The sequence below is a fragment of the Rhincodon typus genome, chromosome 15 (assembly GCF_021869965.1).
Source record: "Rhincodon typus isolate 14 chromosome 15, sRhiTyp1.1, whole genome shotgun sequence".
Classification (NCBI taxonomy): Eukaryota; Metazoa; Chordata; class Chondrichthyes; order Orectolobiformes; family Rhincodontidae; genus Rhincodon; species Rhincodon typus.
Window position 1 is genome coordinate 43,150,434 of NC_063346.1, and position 20,883 is coordinate 43,171,316.

At 39.4% G+C, this 20,883-nt stretch overlaps 1 protein-coding gene across 3 annotated transcripts in view; it reads left to right on the plus strand.

Annotated features, from left to right (window-relative positions):
- slc6a2 (solute carrier family 6 member 2) overlaps positions 1 to 20,883 on the plus strand; it is a 167,448-nt gene that overhangs the window by 55,441 nt on the left and 91,124 nt on the right. For all 3 annotated transcript variants that reach the window (XM_048605752.1, XM_048605753.1, XM_048605754.1), the window contains exons 4-5: positions 14,261 to 14,399; positions 18,740 to 18,874. In XM_048605752.1, coding sequence (XP_048461709.1) covers positions 14,261 to 14,399; positions 18,740 to 18,874 — 274 coding nt within the window. The remainder of the gene's footprint in view (positions 1 to 14,260; positions 14,400 to 18,739; positions 18,875 to 20,883) is intronic.

The following is a 20,883-nucleotide window of genomic DNA, read 5'->3' on the forward strand; positions in this document are numbered from 1 at the left end:
TTTATCACTCTTCAATTCCATTGATTTCCTCATTATCAAAGTTTTACTTTGGCTTTTATTCAGTATCCCCGCACCCCCCCATTCACTATTAATTTCCTTGGGACTTCAGGCAAGCTGTCCTCCTTTTTTATTGTAAATACTGAGGCAAAGTAATTATTCAACGTGCCTGCTATTTCCCCATAGTCAGTAACAATATCTACACTTTCAGTCTTTATTGGTGCTCCTGACTACCACTATTCCTTTGTTACTATAAAATTTCTTTCTATTGATTTTGATACGGCTTGCGAATTTCCTTTCATAATCCCTTATCGTAGCCCTTATAAACTGCTTTGTGGCCCTTTGCTGGTCTTTGTATCTTTCACTTTCAGCAGGATGTGTGCTGTTTTATTGCATTTTTGTAAGCCCTTTATTTTAGTTTTATGCTGACCCTTATTTCTTCAACTGCCTATGCAGTTGTTTCTGTAAAGTGGAGCTTTTCCCTCTTAGGAGTATGAATCAACTTTGTATTGTTGAATGTTTCTTTAAGCTTCCTCCACTGTTCTTCAAAAAATCCAAATAACTATAGGTGTTAGAAGTCAGAAACAAAAACAGAAATTGCTGGAAAAGCTCAGCAGGCCTGGCAGCATCTGTGGAGAGAAAACAGAGTTAATGTTTTCCTTCAGTTTCTGAAAGAGAGTCACTGGACGTTGAAACCTTAGCTCTGCTTTCTCTCCACAGATACTGCCATATCTGCTGAGTTCCTCCAGCAATTTCTGTTTTTATGTCCACTGTTGTTCAGTTGTTTTATCGATTTAGTAGTTTTCCAAGTTTATTGTGGACAGTCTCTGTCTTATTTTGTTAAAGTTGGCCTTACCTAAATCTAAAACTGTCGTTGCTGGTTCATGCTTTTCGCTTTCAATGCGACAATAAACTCGGTCACAATATGATCACTATTTGATAAATATTCACGCACAATTGAGTTACAAATGAAATCCAGCTCATCAGTCATTACTAAATCCAATATTGTTTGTGCCCTTGTTAAGTCAAGCACTTTGTTACCTTGATTAAAAACTGGGTCTGTTCGGTTTTCTGAGGTATATTTTCTCTTTTGCATTAGTTACTGTCTTTATTATCAGAGGTCAGCTTGCTTCGAAGGATGAATGGCTTAGTTATGTGCTGAATAACTTCTGAGGTGTTATCAATCTGACAATTCATTTTATGAATTCTTCCAGTCAACAAGAGAGAGATCAGAGTCTGTGTCAGAATCGTATCTTTTCTTCTAGGAATTCTTTGCAATTGTAGCATTGCTATATGCTTTTAATATTTGACTGGATACCTTATATGGTTAAATGGTGATTCATTGTCTGAGATAACATACTTTGACATGAGCTTTTATCTTAGTTGGTGCTTTTTATTTATTTTTCTGTATTTCAAAAAACTAAAGGACTGTAATAATACTTCCACTATTTTGTTCACATAGATCACACCCTGCTTTCTTTTTCACAAGAGCTTTTCTAGTATTTGACCATTGGATGGGGTTCTTTCTGCGATTTGACTGGCTATTGCTTTCAGATATCAAAACTTAATCTATCGTGTTGCTTCAAGGCCACGAAATTTGTTCTCCAGTTCTCCAAAACTCACCATTATCATTTCTCTCATAAAAGCAGGATTATCTGTTTCTTACAACTCATCTTGCTTGTTGAAATGTACAGCAATCATGCAATGATACTATTTTTTTAAAGTCAGGCTGTAATAACTCTGTAATTGTAATTCTCAACAATTTAGCTGTTATCTCATTCTTATTGGACCGGTTTGCTTTTGGCTTACTTTACTGTATGAGACATGGGATACTGTACAAGTACTTTTAACTGATGTCAAATTATTCCAATACTATCGTGTGAGAGATTCTCTAAGCCACATCCAGCTGTTTCTGTTAACTTTGTGGTTATTTCCTAAGAATTTTTGAGGAATCCTATTGGTGCTAGAAGACTTTAAGTCATCTTTCACATTGACAGTGCTTGATTTTAGATCATCTCAGCCCAGATATTTCACTTCCGGTTAGATTCATTGACGTGATCATTGAAGAGAAGCCAACTTAAATACTGCTTACGCAAAAACATTCCTCGCAGCCAGCTTATCAGTGTATTACTTGACAAGATCCAGACTAGAAACTGTGCAAGGGGATCCGACAACTTAAACTCAAAAATATTTCAAATTAGAACATAGGAACAGGGGTTGGCCATTTGGAGATTATGGTTGAGCCTGAGGCATAATCTAACAAGAGTTCTTTCTCCACATGTTATTCTTTCAGTTCCTATTTCTTCATCAAAACACCTCATGCCATTTATACATAAGAGTAAAAGTAAATGGAACATCCAAACTAAAGTATGTAACTGGAGGAACTTGGCAAAACTCAGTGATATTGTCACTAGACTATTAACCAGAGATCCAGGTACTGTTCTGGGCTCTCGGGTTTGAATTCCAGCATGGCAGAAATTCAATAAAAATCTGGACTTGAACGTCTAATGACAACTATTGTTGATTGTTGTAAGAAAAACCAAAGTGGTTCACGAATAACCTTTAGGGAAGGAAACTCATCCTTGCCTGGTCTGGCCATGATGTGACTCTAGACCCACAGCAATGTGGTTGACTTAACTGCCCTCTGAAATGGTCCAGCAAGCCATTTGTTAGTACCAGCTGCTAGAAAGAAAGGAAAAAAATGAAGCTGGAGGGACCACTTGACATCAAGTAAGGCACTGAAAATGACAATGGCAAAACAGCCCTTTTGATCCTGCAAAGTACCCTTGTAAAGTCTAGAGGCTTATACCAAAGTTGGGGCAGCTGTCTTATGGACTAGTCAAGCAGCATTCTGATATAGTCATACACATGGAATCATACTTTTTGCATAACCTCCCAGACAACAATATTATGATCCCTGAATATGTCCTGTCCCACTGGCAGGATGGACATTTGTAATCCGGATATCCTGTACTCAACCGTTACCATCAAGCCAGGGGACCAAGCCTGGTTCAATGGAGAATGCAGGAGGGCATGTCAAGAGCAGCATCGGGCATACCAAAAAAAAGGCTTTCAATCTGGTGAAGCTACTATTTACAACTGTTTACGGCCAAACAGCATGAGTGGCAAATCAGAGACAGAGCTCAATAATTTCACAGCCAACAGATCTAAGCTCTGCAGTTCTGCCTCACTTAATCGTGAATGGTGGTGGATAATTAAACAACTCATGGGAGGAGGAGGCTCCACAAACATCTCCACTATCAATGATAGGGGAGCCTAGCCCATCACTGCAAAAGCTAATGAAGCATTTGGTACAATCTTCAGCCAGAAGTGCTGAATGGATGACTCATCTTGGTATCTTCCAATTGTCCCCACCATCGCAGATGCCAGTCCTCAGTCATTTCAGTTTACTCCACGTGATACCAAGAAATGATTGGAGGCACTGGATACTGCAAAGGCTATGGAGTCTGACAACATCCTGGATGTAGAACTGAAGACTTATGCTCCAGAACTTGCTGCACGCCTAGCCAAGCTGTTCCCGTACAACTGGAACATTGCCAAGGTATGTCCTGTACACAAAGAGCAGGAGAAATCCGACCCGGCCAGTTATCACCTCTTCAGTCGACTCTCAATCATCAGTAAAGTGATGGAAAATGTCATCAACGGTGCTATCAAGCACCTGCTCAGAATTAACTTGCTCAGTGATGCCCAGTTTGGGATTTTTGCCAGGGTCCCACACAGCTCCTGACCTCGTTACAGCCTTGGGTGTGGACAAAAGAGCTGGAAGAGTTGGTTCCTGAGACAGACCCATCTTTTCTCACCACCTCACCAATTAAATGCTGGGTGAAAAAAATCCACTGGGAATTTTCTCAACTTTCTAGCAATTAAAGTCCTGAAGTGATCAATAAATGCCCAAATAAAGGCCTCCACTTACCCCCAGCTCTATCTCTTGTCTTCCCAGTAAGATAGAAAGACATCTGGTTACCTGGGAATCCAGGAGGACATGTAAGCCAGGTTGAGGGGAGGGCCTCCAATTACCACAGTTAGAGGGTAGAGGGGATGTAAAGGGGGTGGCCTCCAAACTGTAACCCTGGACCCTAATGTCTCTCCACCCCCATCCTTCACTGAGATTCCCACCCTCCAAAGTAAAAGGAAATCACTTACCCTCTTCCCTGTTGGATATCCTGAAGACTAGGCCTTAGTCTTCGGGGCCCAGAAGCTCTTGGTTTCTGATTGGCTGGCAGTTTCTTACAGATGAGGCCTGGGATAAGTGAAAATGTTTACTGGGCAGCCCTGAGCAATGATAAAGCAAACTTGCTCAATGTTGGGGTTAAGTTACCCTCCACTAAGTTCACCTGCCCTGATGATTATAAGTCAAAAGTTGCAGCTGGGAAGTGCTGTTTATTACTCCATAATCTTAACTAGCTATCTGCTTTGGTTGTCGATATAAGCACTTTGAAGGAACAAGCAAGGAACCTCCTACACTTGACTATATGCAGATCATTTAGGCACCACATTCTCTACTTTTCTTCCTCACCTTTAGTTTTGCCTAACTCTCAGCACCTCTTGTGTTTATTCGCTTTCTCTCTCCTTTGACATGGGTGACATGAATGGTGTACAATGAAAAGCTTGATGTTGAGGAGCCCTAAGAAACAGGTATTCTTACACCTCATAGGGGTTGGGTAAGGGAGGCAGCGGCCATTTGGAGTCATAAGGCTGTGCAACACAACTTGTCTGCACCAGCCAGATATCCTGAACTGACCTAGTCCCATGTCCCTATAAACCCTTCCTATTCACATACCCATCAGATGTCTTTTAAATGTTGTAATTGTACCAGCTTCCACCACCTCTGGCAGTTCATTCCATACACGCACCACCCTCTGCATGAAAATATTGTCCCTTAAGTCCCTTTTATATTGTCCCCCTCTCACCTTAAACCTGTGCCGTCTAGTTTTGGATACCCCCCAACCTAGGAAAAATACCTTGGCTATTCACCCTATTAATGCCCCTCATGATTTTATAAACCTGTACAAAGTCACCCCTCAGCCTTCGATACTCCAGGGAAAAAAGCTCTAGCCTATTCAGGCTCTCCCAATAGCTCAAACCCTCCAATCCCAGCAACATCTTGGTGAATCCTTTCTGAACCCTTTCAAGTTTAACAACATCCTTCCACAGCAGGAAGACCAGAATTGAATGCAGTATTCCAAAAGTGGCCCACAGCCACAACATGATGTCCCAACTCCTACACTCAATGCACTGACCAATAAATCTCTGAGGAAACAGTCTGTGATTTTGAGAAATAAATAAAATTCGACCCCATATTCTTCCCACCCCAAAAAAAAATCCAACCTGCAGTAATACCACAGAAAAGGTGGTGCTTAATGTCAGGAAGTGGGAAGAAACCAGTTATTAATAAATACTGAATTACGCTTGCAAATCATTGCTGATGTTGACTGAATGGATTCAGGATTGTCTGGATATATCCAAGTAGAAAAGGAAGTCTCAGAGTATTAAAGAGGTAAACAAATATAAATATTATCCTTTGCAAAGGTTTGAGTTGTGTTGCAGTTCAGATGAATAGTTTCCCTGCGCATCTTGGGCTGCAAGGTGGTGTCAAAGTCAATATCTCCGCCACTTCTTGTAAGCCTTAGGCGGAGACCTTGCAACTTTACAACATTGCATAAAATTAGTTAGCGCTGTCATAACCTGTTTTCAATATACTATGAGAACAACCTTTCAGTACAACTTTCCGTTTAAGAAGTGTCTGAATTGAGTAGATAATGATGAAAGACTTTAAATGGTATTGTGCATGGCAAAGATTAATTATACAATTTAAGTGTAAAATCACCAAGGGCATGGGTTAAGACAAATCTCTGGAATGGTTTGTTTCTAGAAACTGGAGGGTTGCCAAAAAAATCACGCAAATGCAAATAGCAAGTGAGTCGAATTCAGAGCACTACGGCATACAGATGTGCAAGAAATTCATCAACAATGAAAAAGGATTTGTTCCTAAACCAATAGTTTGGTAATGTGCCAATGAGTCTATTTAAATCATTCAAAGGCCATTGAAAATGTTCATTGCTGGAAAGCTGGAAATCAAGTTTTCCAAAACTACTGTTATGCAAGGTAACAAAAGGACATGCCTTAAAGATTGCAGCTGGAAATTACTGGTCTACTTCCGATAAAAGCAGGATAGTGGAACCTATATTCTTTGGACAGGGCGATTTAAAATACCCAGAGCAGCAAACTGGCAGCTGCAAAGGTGCAGCGGCAGCTACTCACAGTCTTTTAAAAACTTTGACTGCATAAAAGACGAAAGCTTCTTTTTAAAAGACTTTGGGTCTTGGATTGCATTTGTCACAGATTTTTCTGAGGTCATTCCGTGGCATAAAGGGAGGAATTTCCTGAGGCAACTGGGCACTCCTTCCAACATGATCTCAATGAGCTGAGGTAGCTAGCAAACTGCTTAATGGCCTTGTGAAAATAATTTAAAGGTCTGATCCGAAGAGGGCAGATTCAGGAGAAGGGTCTATACCCTCCCCTCTGCCTCACATAAACATGAATTGCACCTCCCTCACAACCCCCAAAAGGGATGTTTCCTACAATCAGTAAAAATAAATACCAGTAAGGAAACTGTTTTAACTACTTAGCTGGATCTTTCTTTAGCAGCTTTAATGAAACATAGGAACAGGAATGTGTTATTCAGCCCATTGAGCGTGCAGTGCCACTGTGCAATCATGGCTGATCAAACATTTCAATGGCTTTTACTCATCCCATTCCCAGAACCCCGTACACTACTGGGAATCAGCAATCTATCAATTTCTACCTGAAACAGATTCAAGACTGAACTCCCTTTCCCCCGCCCCCATTTCTGAAGAAGGATCCTGACCCAAAACGTCAACTTTCCTGCCCCTCTGATGCTGCCTGGCCAGCTATGCACCTCCAGCTCTATACTATTATCCAAGGCTGAACTAACCCTGTCGTAGCTCGTTGTAGTAAAGAATTTCAAAGGTCACAACTCTGAGGAAAAAATGTTCTTCAAATCTCAGACCTAAGTGGCATCCCCCTTATTTTTAAATTATGCCCCAGTTCTAGACTTCCCATTTAGAGGAAACATCTTTTCTGCATTTACTCTGTCTACCTCTTTAAGTATTTTGTAAGTTTCGGTGAGAACACCTCACATTCTTCAAAACTCTTGAAAATACAGTTTGCCCAATCTCTCTCCATAGGACTGACCCACTATCCCAGGAACAAATTTGATGAACCGTGGTTGTATTCCTTCTATGGCACTGATACCTTTCCTGAGATGAGGCCAAACTAGGTACATCAGGTACAGTCTAACAAAGCTCCTATACAATGTAGCAAAACTTCTGTTCCATTCGTCTTCCTACTAGCTTGTTGCATTTGCGTGTTAGCCTTCAATGACTTATCGACTAGGACATCCAGGTCCCTTTATACATTTTCACTTTTCAACTGCTTACCATTTTAAGAAATGCTCTGCAGGTCTGTTTCTCCGACCAAAGTGTGTAACCTCACATTTTTCCTTATATTCCATCTGCCGTGTTCTTGCCCAATCACTAAGCCTGTTCAAATCTACTGAGAGCTGCTTTACATCTTCCTTGTAACACACATTTTCACTGAGCTTTGTGTTATCTGCAAATTATATTTGGTCCCTTCCTCCAAATCATTGATACATATTGTGAGCAGCTGGGGCCCAACTCTTAATCCTTGTGATACCACACTACTCACAGCCTGCCACTGCAAGAATGAGCCATTTATTTCTACTCTCTATTTTCTGCCTGGTAGATAATTGTTAATGCATTACCACCTATCCCATGTGTTTCATATTTCTAACCAGCATCCTTATCAAAAGCTTTTTGAAAGCTTTATAGGCCTTTTCTTTTAATCTTATACAATCCTGACCTACCTTTGTTAGCTATGGTTGACTGATCTTTTTTGAGGTTTTGTTTGAAGGGATGTATAGTTGCTGTAAATTCTGTAATTCTTCTTTTGAAAAACTATCTATTGGCTATGTACAGTCATGCCTTTTAATGTATTATCCCAATCCACCTCAGCTAGTTTGTGCTTCATTCCTTCATAATACCCCTTATTCAAAGGTGACACTCTTGCTTCAGAATGAACTACCTCATTTTCAAATATAATGTAAAATTATTTCACACGTGGTCATTCATTCCTAAATATTATTTCAAAACAAAATTCTAATTAGCCCTTTTCCTAAATAACACTAAATCTAAAATAACATGTTCTCCCATTGATTCTCCAATAAAAAAAACTCATCATCCACAGCTTTAGTGCCCAATTGGTTTATCTACTCTGCGTGCAGATTAAGTCACTCATGATAACTGTGTTGCTCAAGCTACACATTTCCCTAATCATCTCAATAATACCTACTATTTGATGACCCATAAATAGCTACAATCGATGCCTTTTGCTGTTTCTTAGTTCCACCCAAACAGATTCACACGTTGTTGTTCTGATCCAAGATTCTCCCTTACTAATATACTAATCCCATCTCTTGATTATCAGTGCAACTTCCTCCCTTTTCCTTCTCATTTGTCCTTCCTACACATTGAATATCAACTTCAAGACCCAGTCACTTATGTAGGCATGTTTCTGCAATGACAACTTGATCATACCCAAGTCACTCTGTTGTTACCTTTAGAATATCTACCCTGTTGTGAATGCTATGTGCTTTCAGGTAAAGTGCACTTAACTTTGTCTTTCTGCAACACCCTTAACTTTGTCTTTTTGACATCATTCTCTTGAATTCTAGCCTCCATAGCATTTTCTTTTTGTACTCTTTGTTACCATCTTTAATTGCATCTAGTTTGGATTCCTATCCCCATGACAAGCTAGTTTTAAATCCACCCCAACAGCACTAGCAAATCTCACTGAGAGGATATGAGCCTCCAGTCTCATTAAGGTGTAAACCTGTTCACCTTGTAAAAGTGCCACCTACTGCAGAACTGGTCACAATGGTTCAGAAATCTGACGTCCAGCATCTTAAACCAGTTTTGCAGTGACATATTCAATCAGTCCTTATGCTCGCTGGCTCATGGTGCTGGGAGTAATCCTGAGGATTATTGCTGTTAACGGCCTGTTTTTCATGTCCTCCCTAACTTCCTGTAATTTTCCTCCAGGACCTCATCCCTCCTCCCACCTATATCATTGGTATCAATGTGGGCAGTGATATCTCCAGAAGAGTGTCCTGCAGCTGATTTCTGCGTTCTTAAGCCTGGCACCACAGAGGCAGTCCAGCATTGTGAAGTCAAGTTTACTACCACTGAAATACCTTTTGACTATGGAATTCCCAATAACTATTGCCTTTCCATTCTCCTTCTGCCTCCCCTGTACAACTGAGTCATCATGATGCCATGTGCCTGGCTCTGGTAGCATCCCGCTGAGCAACCATCACTCTCATCAGTTTTCAAAATGAAATACTGATTAGTGAGCAAGGAAACAAAAATAAAATGTGCAAAGCATGCTGAGTATCTGGTGCCTGATTTGATGTTCCCAAAAACAAATTTGTTCTGTTTGCATTAGGTACACACTGTTCTTTTTGCTGCCCTGTGGTATTTCTTTGAGCCAGCATTTTGATGAATCTAATGCAACACCAGAAACAAAATACTGCTAGTTTTCTCTTTCTGATATTTTAAATTCGTTTAACAGGCTAAGCTTTTCCAGACCAAGTCGTTCTGATCATATCTAAGCACTAATTCATGGAGTTGATGTACTGAACATGCCATTTGCAGTCTGTTTGAAAAATACCTCATGATGTGCCTGGTGAGAAATACCATGTGATTTTGAGTTACTGAATGATTATCTTCAAAGGCTTGAGAATACTATGGGACAAGTAAGCTTTCTAAACTGCGTGTCAGTGAAAAACTGAATGTAGCAGTGGAAAATATGGTCTCTCTTTTTCTGCATTATTTCGAACATCTATCTCTTTTACTCATTTTAGTTTGGAACATAAGCCATTTCAGTATATATAGATTCAATGCATGTTTTCAGGTTAATTCACCACCTGTCAAATTGACAAACTCTCCACTAACTACAATTTAGACCTACACACTTCCCTGTCCATGCAGATTACCCTACTTCGATGGGCCAGTATAGTATACAACATTGTGCATTTATTCACTGGGCTGCTAGCACTATCTTTGAGCTCAGATGTTCTCCTCTTCTGCCTTTTTCTGTCCTCTTCACCAAACATTTTTGGCTCCTGGTTTGATTTTGTTGTCAGCAGCCCTCAGTTATGTTAATTATTATCCATGTGCAAACCTCATAAGTGAATAATGGAAGGGAACCCAATCAAGAAAAGCATACCACTGGGCTTCTCCTCATCTGATCTGTATATATGTTTGTATGTCTGGTAGTTTGGCAAAGTCATGAACATGTACAATACAACTTCTAGAATTTGGTGGAAAGCAATCAAGAATGGGAACTGTGAGCCAACATTTCCCATTCAAAACCCATTGGCAAATTCCAGAAGCCCTACCATAGCCCCAGTTATAGCCCTCTCACCAAAGACCAGGGACCAAAATTGCTCTTTCCAAGTACCAGTGTGTGTAACTCAGCTACACCTCAGTTAAACTGATAATCTATGGGAGGGATCACTAGAATTCAAACATTAAAATTTACAACATCAAAATTCAACATTGTGCATGTCCACCTGGAGATGAGCAGTAATGTTGCAAAATACTGAAAACGTTCAAATGAATGTATCTCATCTAGCTCCACTGAAGATGTTAAATTGTCTGATACATCTGAATTTGCCTAAGAATTAAAACTTGTGTAAATATATGGTTATGGGGATAGTTTCAGTGTTGTCACTATTCTGGGGGCCTTGGAAATGATATAATTGTATTGTACTTAAATTCATGTATTCAGTCTTTGAATTTACATAAACACTACTTGTACTGATTGGGAATCTTTTAGAATAATAATGACTGAAAGAAGCAAGAATGTTAATTCTAGTTTTGCCAGCTCATCAGTAAATAATTCCTACACCTGTTATGGTAGGTGACCATAAAACCCATAAGTTCCTAGGTAATTCCCTATGCAGTGAGGGGTTGCAGATTATTATTGTAACGACTATGTTTATGTGACAGGGCTATGGAGAGAGTGCTTGATTATTCCCGTGTCCATATTCTCCTTCTGTAATGTGTCTCATCACATGTAAATACATGGTTGGCCTTAGCTGTGATGCCGCAACTCCATCCAGTTCCTTCCCCTCTATGACCTGGTCGGACATTTTTTCACTCATTTGAGTTGGCTCCAACTAATGGGGTTCTCCAACTATGCTCATGGGAAAGGGAGCTCTGGAAGAGTCCTGCAAGGAAGAATGGGGTTGGCCAGGGAAGCCTAAACCTTTTCTGCCTGGAGGAGCCATCAGTTCAGGCCTGGGATAGGGATGAAATTATTACCAGTGAATATTCTGAACCCTGATTTTTTTGCTTTTAATCCTAAACTTGATAAAATTTGTGTACCACGATTCCGAACGTTTGTTTTACTGAGGGGTCATAATGGCTTTCAGTACTGTCAATTGTAAAGAATTTTTAAAAAAGAAAATCTCTATTTTTGATTATGGACTGAAATGGTAAAATTGTTTTCAAAGCTAAGGATTGCCGTACTTGTTAAAAATGAGTAAGCTCACACTAATTGCAAGCTTAAGCAGTGGAGAAAGCCTAGTTATAGAACAACTAAAACCAGGGGACTACGTACAAATGAAGATTTAGCTGGCAATAAGTAGCTGATTGGTCGGTGGATGACTGACCAGTTTTAAATGACAAAGGCCTCCTCCCTGCTAACAACTATCTGATCGGCTGGCTGCAAGGTATCTTAACAATTGGGGGGTGTGAACAAAATGGGCAGAAGCCACACACCTCTGGAAAGGAAAGGAAAGGTCTGTGTTTCCGCTCTGCAGTAAAAAGCAATTCAGATCTGAAGGTAGCCAATTCATCTTTCCTTCATTAGTTGCTGTAAGCTTTTACTAATGACTTTTCATTAATAAGCCAGAGACTTTTATAAGTGTGAATCAGTCACCCTGTACCTCCTGCAAACAGGTTAAAGCACCTGCAGAAGCAAGATTGAAAAATAGTGTTCCGATCAGCAAAGTTGTGGAGGTACCGCTGTTGGACTGGGATGGACAAAGTCAGAAGTCATACAATACCAGGTTACAGTCCAACAGGTTTATTTGAAATCACAAGCTTTCTGAGCACAGCTCCTTCAGTCTTCACCTGATGAAGGAGCAGCGCTCCGAAAGCTTGTGATTTCAAATAAACCTGTTGAACTGTAACCTGGTGTCGTGCAACTTCTGACTTTGATCAGCAACATGTCATCTTAGCAAACCCCTATGGATACGAACCAGTGAACTGCTTTCCCAGTCTTTCCCTCTGCCCATAACACCTATTATTTTTAGTGTGCATGCCTGTGTTTGTGTGTATGGATGTGAAGATGGGGATTTTTACAAGTGGGTTAGACCTTCAACTAATAGAATCACATGTTGACCATTCATAACTGTTTATCTGTAATTGAAATCTACTTTTTTGTCACAAGTAGTGATTCTTGTGAAGTGCAGAAACGCGGTCCATGTTTTCAGTCAACCTGGGTATAAAAGACAGGTAAATTAGGGATTTGCAAACTTTTAATAAAATATTTAACTTTTGTGACAACTCTGGGAATAGCAGCTCTTGATTTCCAGCATGCTACCCCAGTGAGACGTAACAAATTGAATATTATCCAGTGACCTATGTAGATTTTGGCCATGTATTGATACTGGAACCAGTGTAATGTTACAGGGCATTGGCATACGTAGCCAGAGGTGTGGTAACAGCAAATTACCCTGAACACTTGACTCCTATACGCTGTCTTAAGCATTGCAGCAGGATTGAACTGTCTGAGGTTATTTTATTGCTGTCATTGAGGTTAATTCAACTCAGCCATGTAAAATAAACAGGATTACAGTGCAATTTGCTAGGATGCAGTAATAGCCATTTGCTTGTTTCTGTCTTGTGTAATGTAACACATTTTAGATGTTCTGTCAATACTAATGAGGAATTACAACATGATCTTTGTTTGCATATCTTCACTAAATAATGTTTACATTGCATATCATGATAGTACTGATATGTAATGCAGTGGTGCTGCAGTAGTGACATTCAATGCAAGAAGCCCAGATTTAATCACAAATAGCTGCAGCTCCATCTGTGTGTATTCAGCTTCATAAAATTAAATCCCATTATCAAATAGATTTTAAAGCACTGTATGTAGGATGTGGCTATTTCTTCATTCTTTAAGCAAACTTTGACCTGTTTTACAAAATATTGAGAAATTGAAATACATAGCCGAATTCTCTTCAATGACATTTTGGAAAAAAATCTATTCTGATTGTTTGAAAGAGAACTTGGTATGGAAGTAATTTGTTTTACATTTTATATAAACTATCCACCCCACCCCCAAACATTAGCTACAAACACCTATCTCTGTAATATATATCTTGAGGTTGAATGAAAATGTTAAACATCTGATTCGAGATACCAGAGATGCTACTTTATGGATAGTTACATTACAGAAGACAGTTCATGGATATTCATATAAAACGTTTTTTCAGGCATTGGCTTAATGCATTGTAAAGTTACTGCTATATACCTTGTAACATGCCTCACTCCCACTCCCACTCCCAATCTCCAAATATTGATTCTCACTGGAGTGTGACATTGATTTCTATGGCACGGTGGCTCAGTGGTTAGCACTGCTGCCTCACAGCACCAGGAACCCAGGTTCGAGTCCACCCTCGGGTGACTGTCCATGTCTGTGTGGGTTTCCTCTGGATGCTGTTGTTTCCTCCCACAGTCCAAAGATGTACAGGCCATGCTAAATTGCCGATGCTGTTCAGGAATGTGTAGATTAGGTGGATGACAGGGAGATGGGTCCGGGTGGGATGCTGTGAGGGTCAGTTGGGCTGACGGGTCTGTTTCCACACTGTAGGGATTCTACGATTCTATGATTCCTATGTCAATGATCCTTAGAATCAGATTCCAATGCATTATTAACTTCCCTTTTAATTTTACCATCATCATATTCCTGCAGGTGATTGATGGATTTGAAGTAAGTGAAATGGATACAAATGAAATTAGATTGGTATAAGCAGTCGTTTCAATAAAACATTTTCAATTGAATGTTGCTGTTAAATAGACCATTTTATTTTCTCATACTCAGACTTATTGTTTTATTTCTATAGGCGTGGAGTTCTCAATCTCCATGAAAGTACTGGAATTCATAATTTGGGTTTACCGAGGTGGCAACTTTCCCTTTGCTTGCTTTGCGTGGTAATCATTCTCTACTTCAGTCTCTGGAAAGGGGTAAAGACTTCAGGAAAGGTATGATTCCCAGTTTCTCATGATGATGAATGTATTGGTTTAAAAAAAACTGTGGTGTTTTTCAGATAATACCAACTAAATAAACACTGCCCAGACCAGTAAACTGATCTGGAATATTTCTTTGCCAAACCAAATGAGATTAACATTTCACCACTAATTAAAAGTTAGTTGTTTATTTCTGCTCGTGTTTGTTTTGACACCATAACCGGATGAACAATGCTTCAGCTGAAAATGTTTCTTGTCATTTGGGTGAGTTTCATTATGGTTAAGTATTTTCAGGAGATCACAACTTGTATATGGAGACTATCAAGTGTGCAAATCCATCCAATCTGGGGAGTTCTTACATTTGTCAACCTCCTCGTCAGTAATGAATCCACCTGCACACCCCGACCTATGTCCAGTTCAACTGCTTTCTTTCACCTTGAATTGCTGAAATGAAATCATTGATATGAATGTATTGTCCATGTGAACTATTGTTTGAAGTTTAAAAAAGTTTGCAGATAAGACTGTTAGTTTAATCATAGCTCAGCAGAAATCTATTATTTTATGCTTTGACCTTGCATGAATAAATTGAAGTATAATTAACATTGGCATTGGTAACTCAAGGGGTTCATGCACTACCCAATGATGGGATTGATATCTGCCAGCATGAAAGCTCTTAAGTTTGAATCTGTGCCTACATCATTTGTTGATCATGAAGATTCAAGGTTTACATGTACAGAGCTTTGTTGGGTAAGAGTATTAAGGGATAGGAAAACAAGGTGATTAAATAGTGAAGATACAAATCAGCCATTATCTAATTGTTTGGGAGTACAGGTTCAGTGGACTGAATGACCGCTGCCTCTGCTCCTTAACATAGGGGAGAAAACGCAAAAAAAAGTCCTCATTGACATTGTGGGGAAAAGCATCAATAACAGCACATGGACATTTTTTAAACTACTGGAATTATTGTCAGATTAACCAATTGGTTTTCAATGAGAAAGTCCATTGTAACCTGTTGTCACTGAAAATGCATTTCAGTTCACATTTCATTAAAAAAACACATTAGATATCTCTAGCCCGTGTATGGTATTCACGATTTGATACAATGGGTACTTCATGCTGTTTGTAAAACAAGAACAGAAACAGTGCAGGCATATGGGTTTGGGCTGTATAGAGAGATTCAAAACAAAACAAAAGGGTTTGAATATGCTTACTTTGAAATAGTTTTACAGTCAATATATGAACGTAATATTCCAGTGAAAGGTTCAGTCTGAGTCGGTCAGTTTTGTTGCTTTGGCCTGGGAATATGACCGTAACCAAAAAATTAATGTTCCCTTCCCTTCAAACTGGAGGCTGCTTTGTGCCTGAAAATGGGCACCATGTGATCAAAATTCTAGGCCTATTTTGTTTATTTTGAATGTAGCAAAAGTTTTCCTTGAGATTTGGTTTGAGTTCCTTTGAAGTTGGCCTATGGTAATGTGTTGTCTAAAGTCCAAAATGCAGCTTGCAATAGGTTTTTATTCAGGACTTGGGAGCCTGACACTGGGGCCAGTTCCAGGCATGTTACGGACAAATCCAGCATCATTTTGAAGGGAGAGTCAATTAAAGGCCAGGGAGGAGGCTTATCCTGCAATCAGAGATTACAAGTGGCCCATATTCCCTGAGCTTGACTCTGAAGAAGCAAACCCTTTGTGACTCATTGGCAGTTTTAGGTATGGTGGAGGGAGGTGCTCCTCATGTGGACATCCAAGGTCCTCCCCTATTTTCTGCTCCCAGTATATGTTGCCTAGTGAGCTACTGACATTGCTAACTGTAAATTCCAGTTGGCATAGGAGCGGGGCCTTAATAAGCCCTTTAATTCAATCACTTTTCAGTTTATTTGGCTACCTGCTGCTTGCTTGAGGGCAGCTGGTATCTGACCTCAAATTGTTTTTCTGAAAATGGTTCAGGGTTTGGATTGTGTCAGGGAATAAGCTCAAAGGTCTTTGAAGCCAAATTGCTGACACACTCGCTTTCCCAATGAACCTTGGTTGAAAAGTTGGCCCCTTGAATCAGAGAATCACTTGAAACATGTGTTTTCCCAAACTATTTGCATGGGTTGCAGTGGCTTCAACAAAATCTGTACTTTTAATCCGTATTTAACTAATGTTCTGAAATACCTCCATTTTGCAGTGGTTGCCACAATATAAATCTGTTACTGAGTTCCATTCATTGGCTTGTTCACTGCACAGAAATATGAAACCTCATTAAGAATTTTCAGGATTCCTGCTGTGAATTCAGTGGGAAGTTCAGAGTGGGAGGTCCTGTTGAATTTCATTGCCATGTTTTGTCATCATAAATTATTAAAAGCTTATTTATTTTTAGGCATGGTTTCTCTCCTCTTGATGCAACATGCATAATCAGAAGTATTCTCTGCCTATGTCTCCTACTCTTAGTTTAAGCAGTATGTCCAACATTCAAATTGTTGCAGATTACTGAGAGCTATGCCAGACCAGCCAAAGAACCAAAATAAAGTAAATAGTGTTTTTGATATATTTAATAAGTTTGATTTTTAAAGCAACCAAACAAATATAGGTTATCAGTCTCCGGCTGACTATAGTTATTTGCAATGATGTTGTGCAAAGTCCAATTTTATTTCCAAACATCTGCATTCTTTAAAAGTCTTGTGGACATATGTCTCGATTTTCCACAACTTGTCAATGGAGGTTTGGATGGAACTTCACCCTTTTGGGCCCTATTAGCGACTTTGCCCATTTTCCTGGGTTGAAGGTTTATATATGGAGAATGAGCTCCTACTATGATCCCTATTCTCAAGTGGCTATATGCTATTGCCAGGGGAAAAAGTGTGACGAGTGCTTCTGAGGCCTCATTTGATGTGTAATGGGAGGCTGAACAGGTAGAGAAGGCCCACTATTGAGTTTTTCCCTTTACAAGGCTTTCTATCACTAGTTGTCATGACTAGATGATGGGAGTAACGGTACAAGATACAGGTCCTATATATCATTACACCACTAGAACTACTAAGATATTGAAGGAAAATTCCATTGCCTGCCATTGGAATGGTGAACTAATGACTATTGTGTGGGTAATTAAGGGAAGGAGAGCAAATATGCAAGCAATGACAATGAGTCAAATCTAGATAAACCAAAAATCTTCATGAAAAAGTTGCCGACAAAAATGGGAAATCCAAAAGATTGACTTCCATGATAAGCTAAAGTTCTAACTGGTAACCCGAGATTAGTGGAACTCATATACAGTGATGGTATGACTGTACCAAACAATTTGAGCGGAGTTAAACTGTGCTGGAGTACAAAACCATTGACAACACAATGTCTCGCTTACATCCTAAAGGAATATGGATCAAGAGATATTTTTAATGTGAATGAAACCAAACTGTTTTACTTTCTTTAACCAGATTGTTGCTTAATATTTGAACATTAACTGTGTAATGGTGGAAAGTGATGCAAGGAACGTCAGCTTTCCTGCTCCTCTGATGCTGCTTGGCCTGCTGTGTTCATCCAGCTCTACACCGTGTTATCTCTTATACTCTGGATCAGCATGGGTGGCTCCAAAAAGCTGCCACTTCTTGTGAAAGGTTCAGACACTATTTATGCAGTATGAGTCTAGCAAAACTGGTTTGATTTACTGCAATTGTACTATTATTGTGATAAATATAATATGTACATGCAGTGTGATATGAAATATGATTTCTGAGGGTAATCAAGTACCATCACTCAGTTCCATTGCTGCTCATTGTCATAAACATTAATGTTGTGTCTTATTTAGTTTTTGTTTATTATTTTGTGGGATGTGGATGTTGCTGGCAAGACCTGCGTTTATTGTCCATCCCTAATTGCAAATGAGTTGAGTGGCTTGCTAGACTATTTTAGGGGGCAGTTAAGACTCAACCATGTTGCTGTGAGTTTGGAGTCATGTATAAGCCAGACTGGGTGAGAATGGCAGATATCCTTTCTTAAAGGGTATCAATGTACCAGATGGGTTTTAACAACAATTGAAAATGGCTTTCTTTTTATTATCCAGTTTTTTAATTAATTAAAGTTATATTCCACCAGCTCAGCATTGTCTCCCCAGCTGATATCTGAATGACAGCTCATCTATCATTTTTAAGTGTATATGGCTACCTTAGCGTGAAAGATGTGTAACATATGTATTGTTATAGTTTGGATTCTACTATCTGTTTTTAACTTTCAGATGAAAGTTGAGTTCACCATATCTCTGTGAAAAATCAGATGGAAGGCCTGAAATATTAATGCATTAGCTCAGTTTTTCTAACTCTATGATTAGATAAGGGATCAAAATGGAATAAAATGTATCTGTTGCTTTTGCTTCATTGGCAGGTGGTGTGGATCACAGCGACCATGCCCTACATGGTGTTACTTGTACTGCTGATCCATGGGATCACGTTGCCAGGTGCAATGGATGGGATCAAGGCATACCTCAGCATTGACTTTGAACGCCTGAAAGAAGCACAGGTAGATTGCTGTCCTTTATCATGAGGCACATAAAAAGATTAAGTAGATTTATAATTGACTCATTTTAAATAGTGCCTTGGGTTAATATTGCATCTGAAATTCAATGCCCTTTGATCCTGTATGCTAGATTTTGTATTAAGTTCTGTATGATCTCTGCTTCTATGAAGCACAAAGATAAATTTGTTCCGTTGTAAATATTCTGTACATTTAAATAATCATTACATTTATTTCACTCCTAATGATTTTAAGTGACCATTACATTTATTTCATTCATGCTTTAAAAGCATCTTTTACAATTTTAACTTTAAGGAGTGAATGGTTGACAGAAGCATTTAAAGCACAGCAAACATTTAAGGAACTCCAGACCTCTGCCATCATTGCTTTTGGCTGCCCTGTACACACAAAAGCTCTGACTATATCTGTGGTTCTGCATGCTAAACTGCATTGTACTTCTTTTGACTGAAGAGTTTACCTCGACAGATATTCTGAGTCTTGCAAGACTGGAAAGCTCATGTTACTTTTATGCTTCCACATAAAATAAAATAATTCTCTCACTCACTCCTAACTTTGCCTTCATTCAATCACTTCCAAAGTGGAATATGTGCTAGATTAAAGTTCATTGGGAATTGGCAACCTTCTATTAGTCTTCAAGTGACTATTCTTCACATGTAAGTCTCAGATTAGGGAAAATCATAACGCAACCCCATTTAATTTAAAGACATTGAAGTGGCAGATAAAAAGCAGTGTATGTGGTCTCACGGTTCAGTTGGTTTCTCAGTTGTCGTGACAACACGTACTTTTACCTGCATGAGCAGCTACGGTATTGATGGTAGAGGCTTCAACTTTCTTTCCATCATGAAGTTGACCAGGAACCTCTCCAACTCTTACTGCCTTTTGTCTGTGTTGGAAGGATTTACAACTTGGTAATCAACATGTCTGGCCACATCATGAGTGTACCTGGGACGGGGCTCAAACCCAGAGCTCCTGGCTCGCTACTGTGCCGCATGACCTGTTACAGAAGAATGCGCAGGATTGCATGTGTTGAGTTTGTATCTGGCAGTTGGAATCCAAATGAGGTCTGGAAATTTGGAACTGCTTAAAGCTTTCACAGTTAAAATAAGATCTTTGACACCTCAGTGAAGGGTATGGGGAATATCAAGCTGTAGAGCAATTGTGAGAAGACTAGAGGTTAGAAGGATTGAGCGCTCAGTGTCACAACAACCCATCAATCCACTTTGGAAAGCTGAAAACAGTTTAGATAAATTGTAACTGTTGTACAGGATGTAAAATATTCCCAATAAGTAAATGGGTATGGTGTTAATTTGTTGGCTGAACAGGATATTGATGGGTGAAAGACTGAAAGCCAGGCTTTTCTTCTCTGCTGCCAATCTTGGCAAAATGCATTTTTGGAAATTGGCAACTCTGCAGTCATGAGCATAGTATTTTGTTGTTGCTGCAGTAACTGTGGTAGTTAGTTAAAAACAAAATACATCATTTGCCTTTTCCTAGACAGACTTAATAATAATGTTAAGTTAACATTGGTACTGTCACTAGATTTCCCCTGTAATCAACAATATTCCCTTTTGTCTTTTTCAAGTAGTTCCAGATGACTCAGAAGCCTTTTAGTAATATTATGTGTTGAGTTTAAAAAAGATTGAACAGAAAAACACTTGGCACTCTCTGTTTCTGTAAGTCCTTCAAATGCACAATGGATGTAAACATTTTAACTAAAGAAACATTTCCATCCACCACTCAAAAAATATGAAAAGGGAAAACAAGAAGTTATCTCTTTAATTGAACAAAGTGAAAGATCAAATAAATCAGAAAGAATTGAGAAAGAGGTGTCAAGTAAAACCAGGTCAGGCAGCATTAGAGGAGCAGGAAAGTCGATGTTTCGGGTTTACACCCTTCATCAGGACTGGGGAAGGGGAAGGGAGCTCGGACGTAAATAGAGGTGGGGGGTGGGGCTGGGGGAAGGTAGGTGGATGCGGGGGGCGGGGGATTGTGGA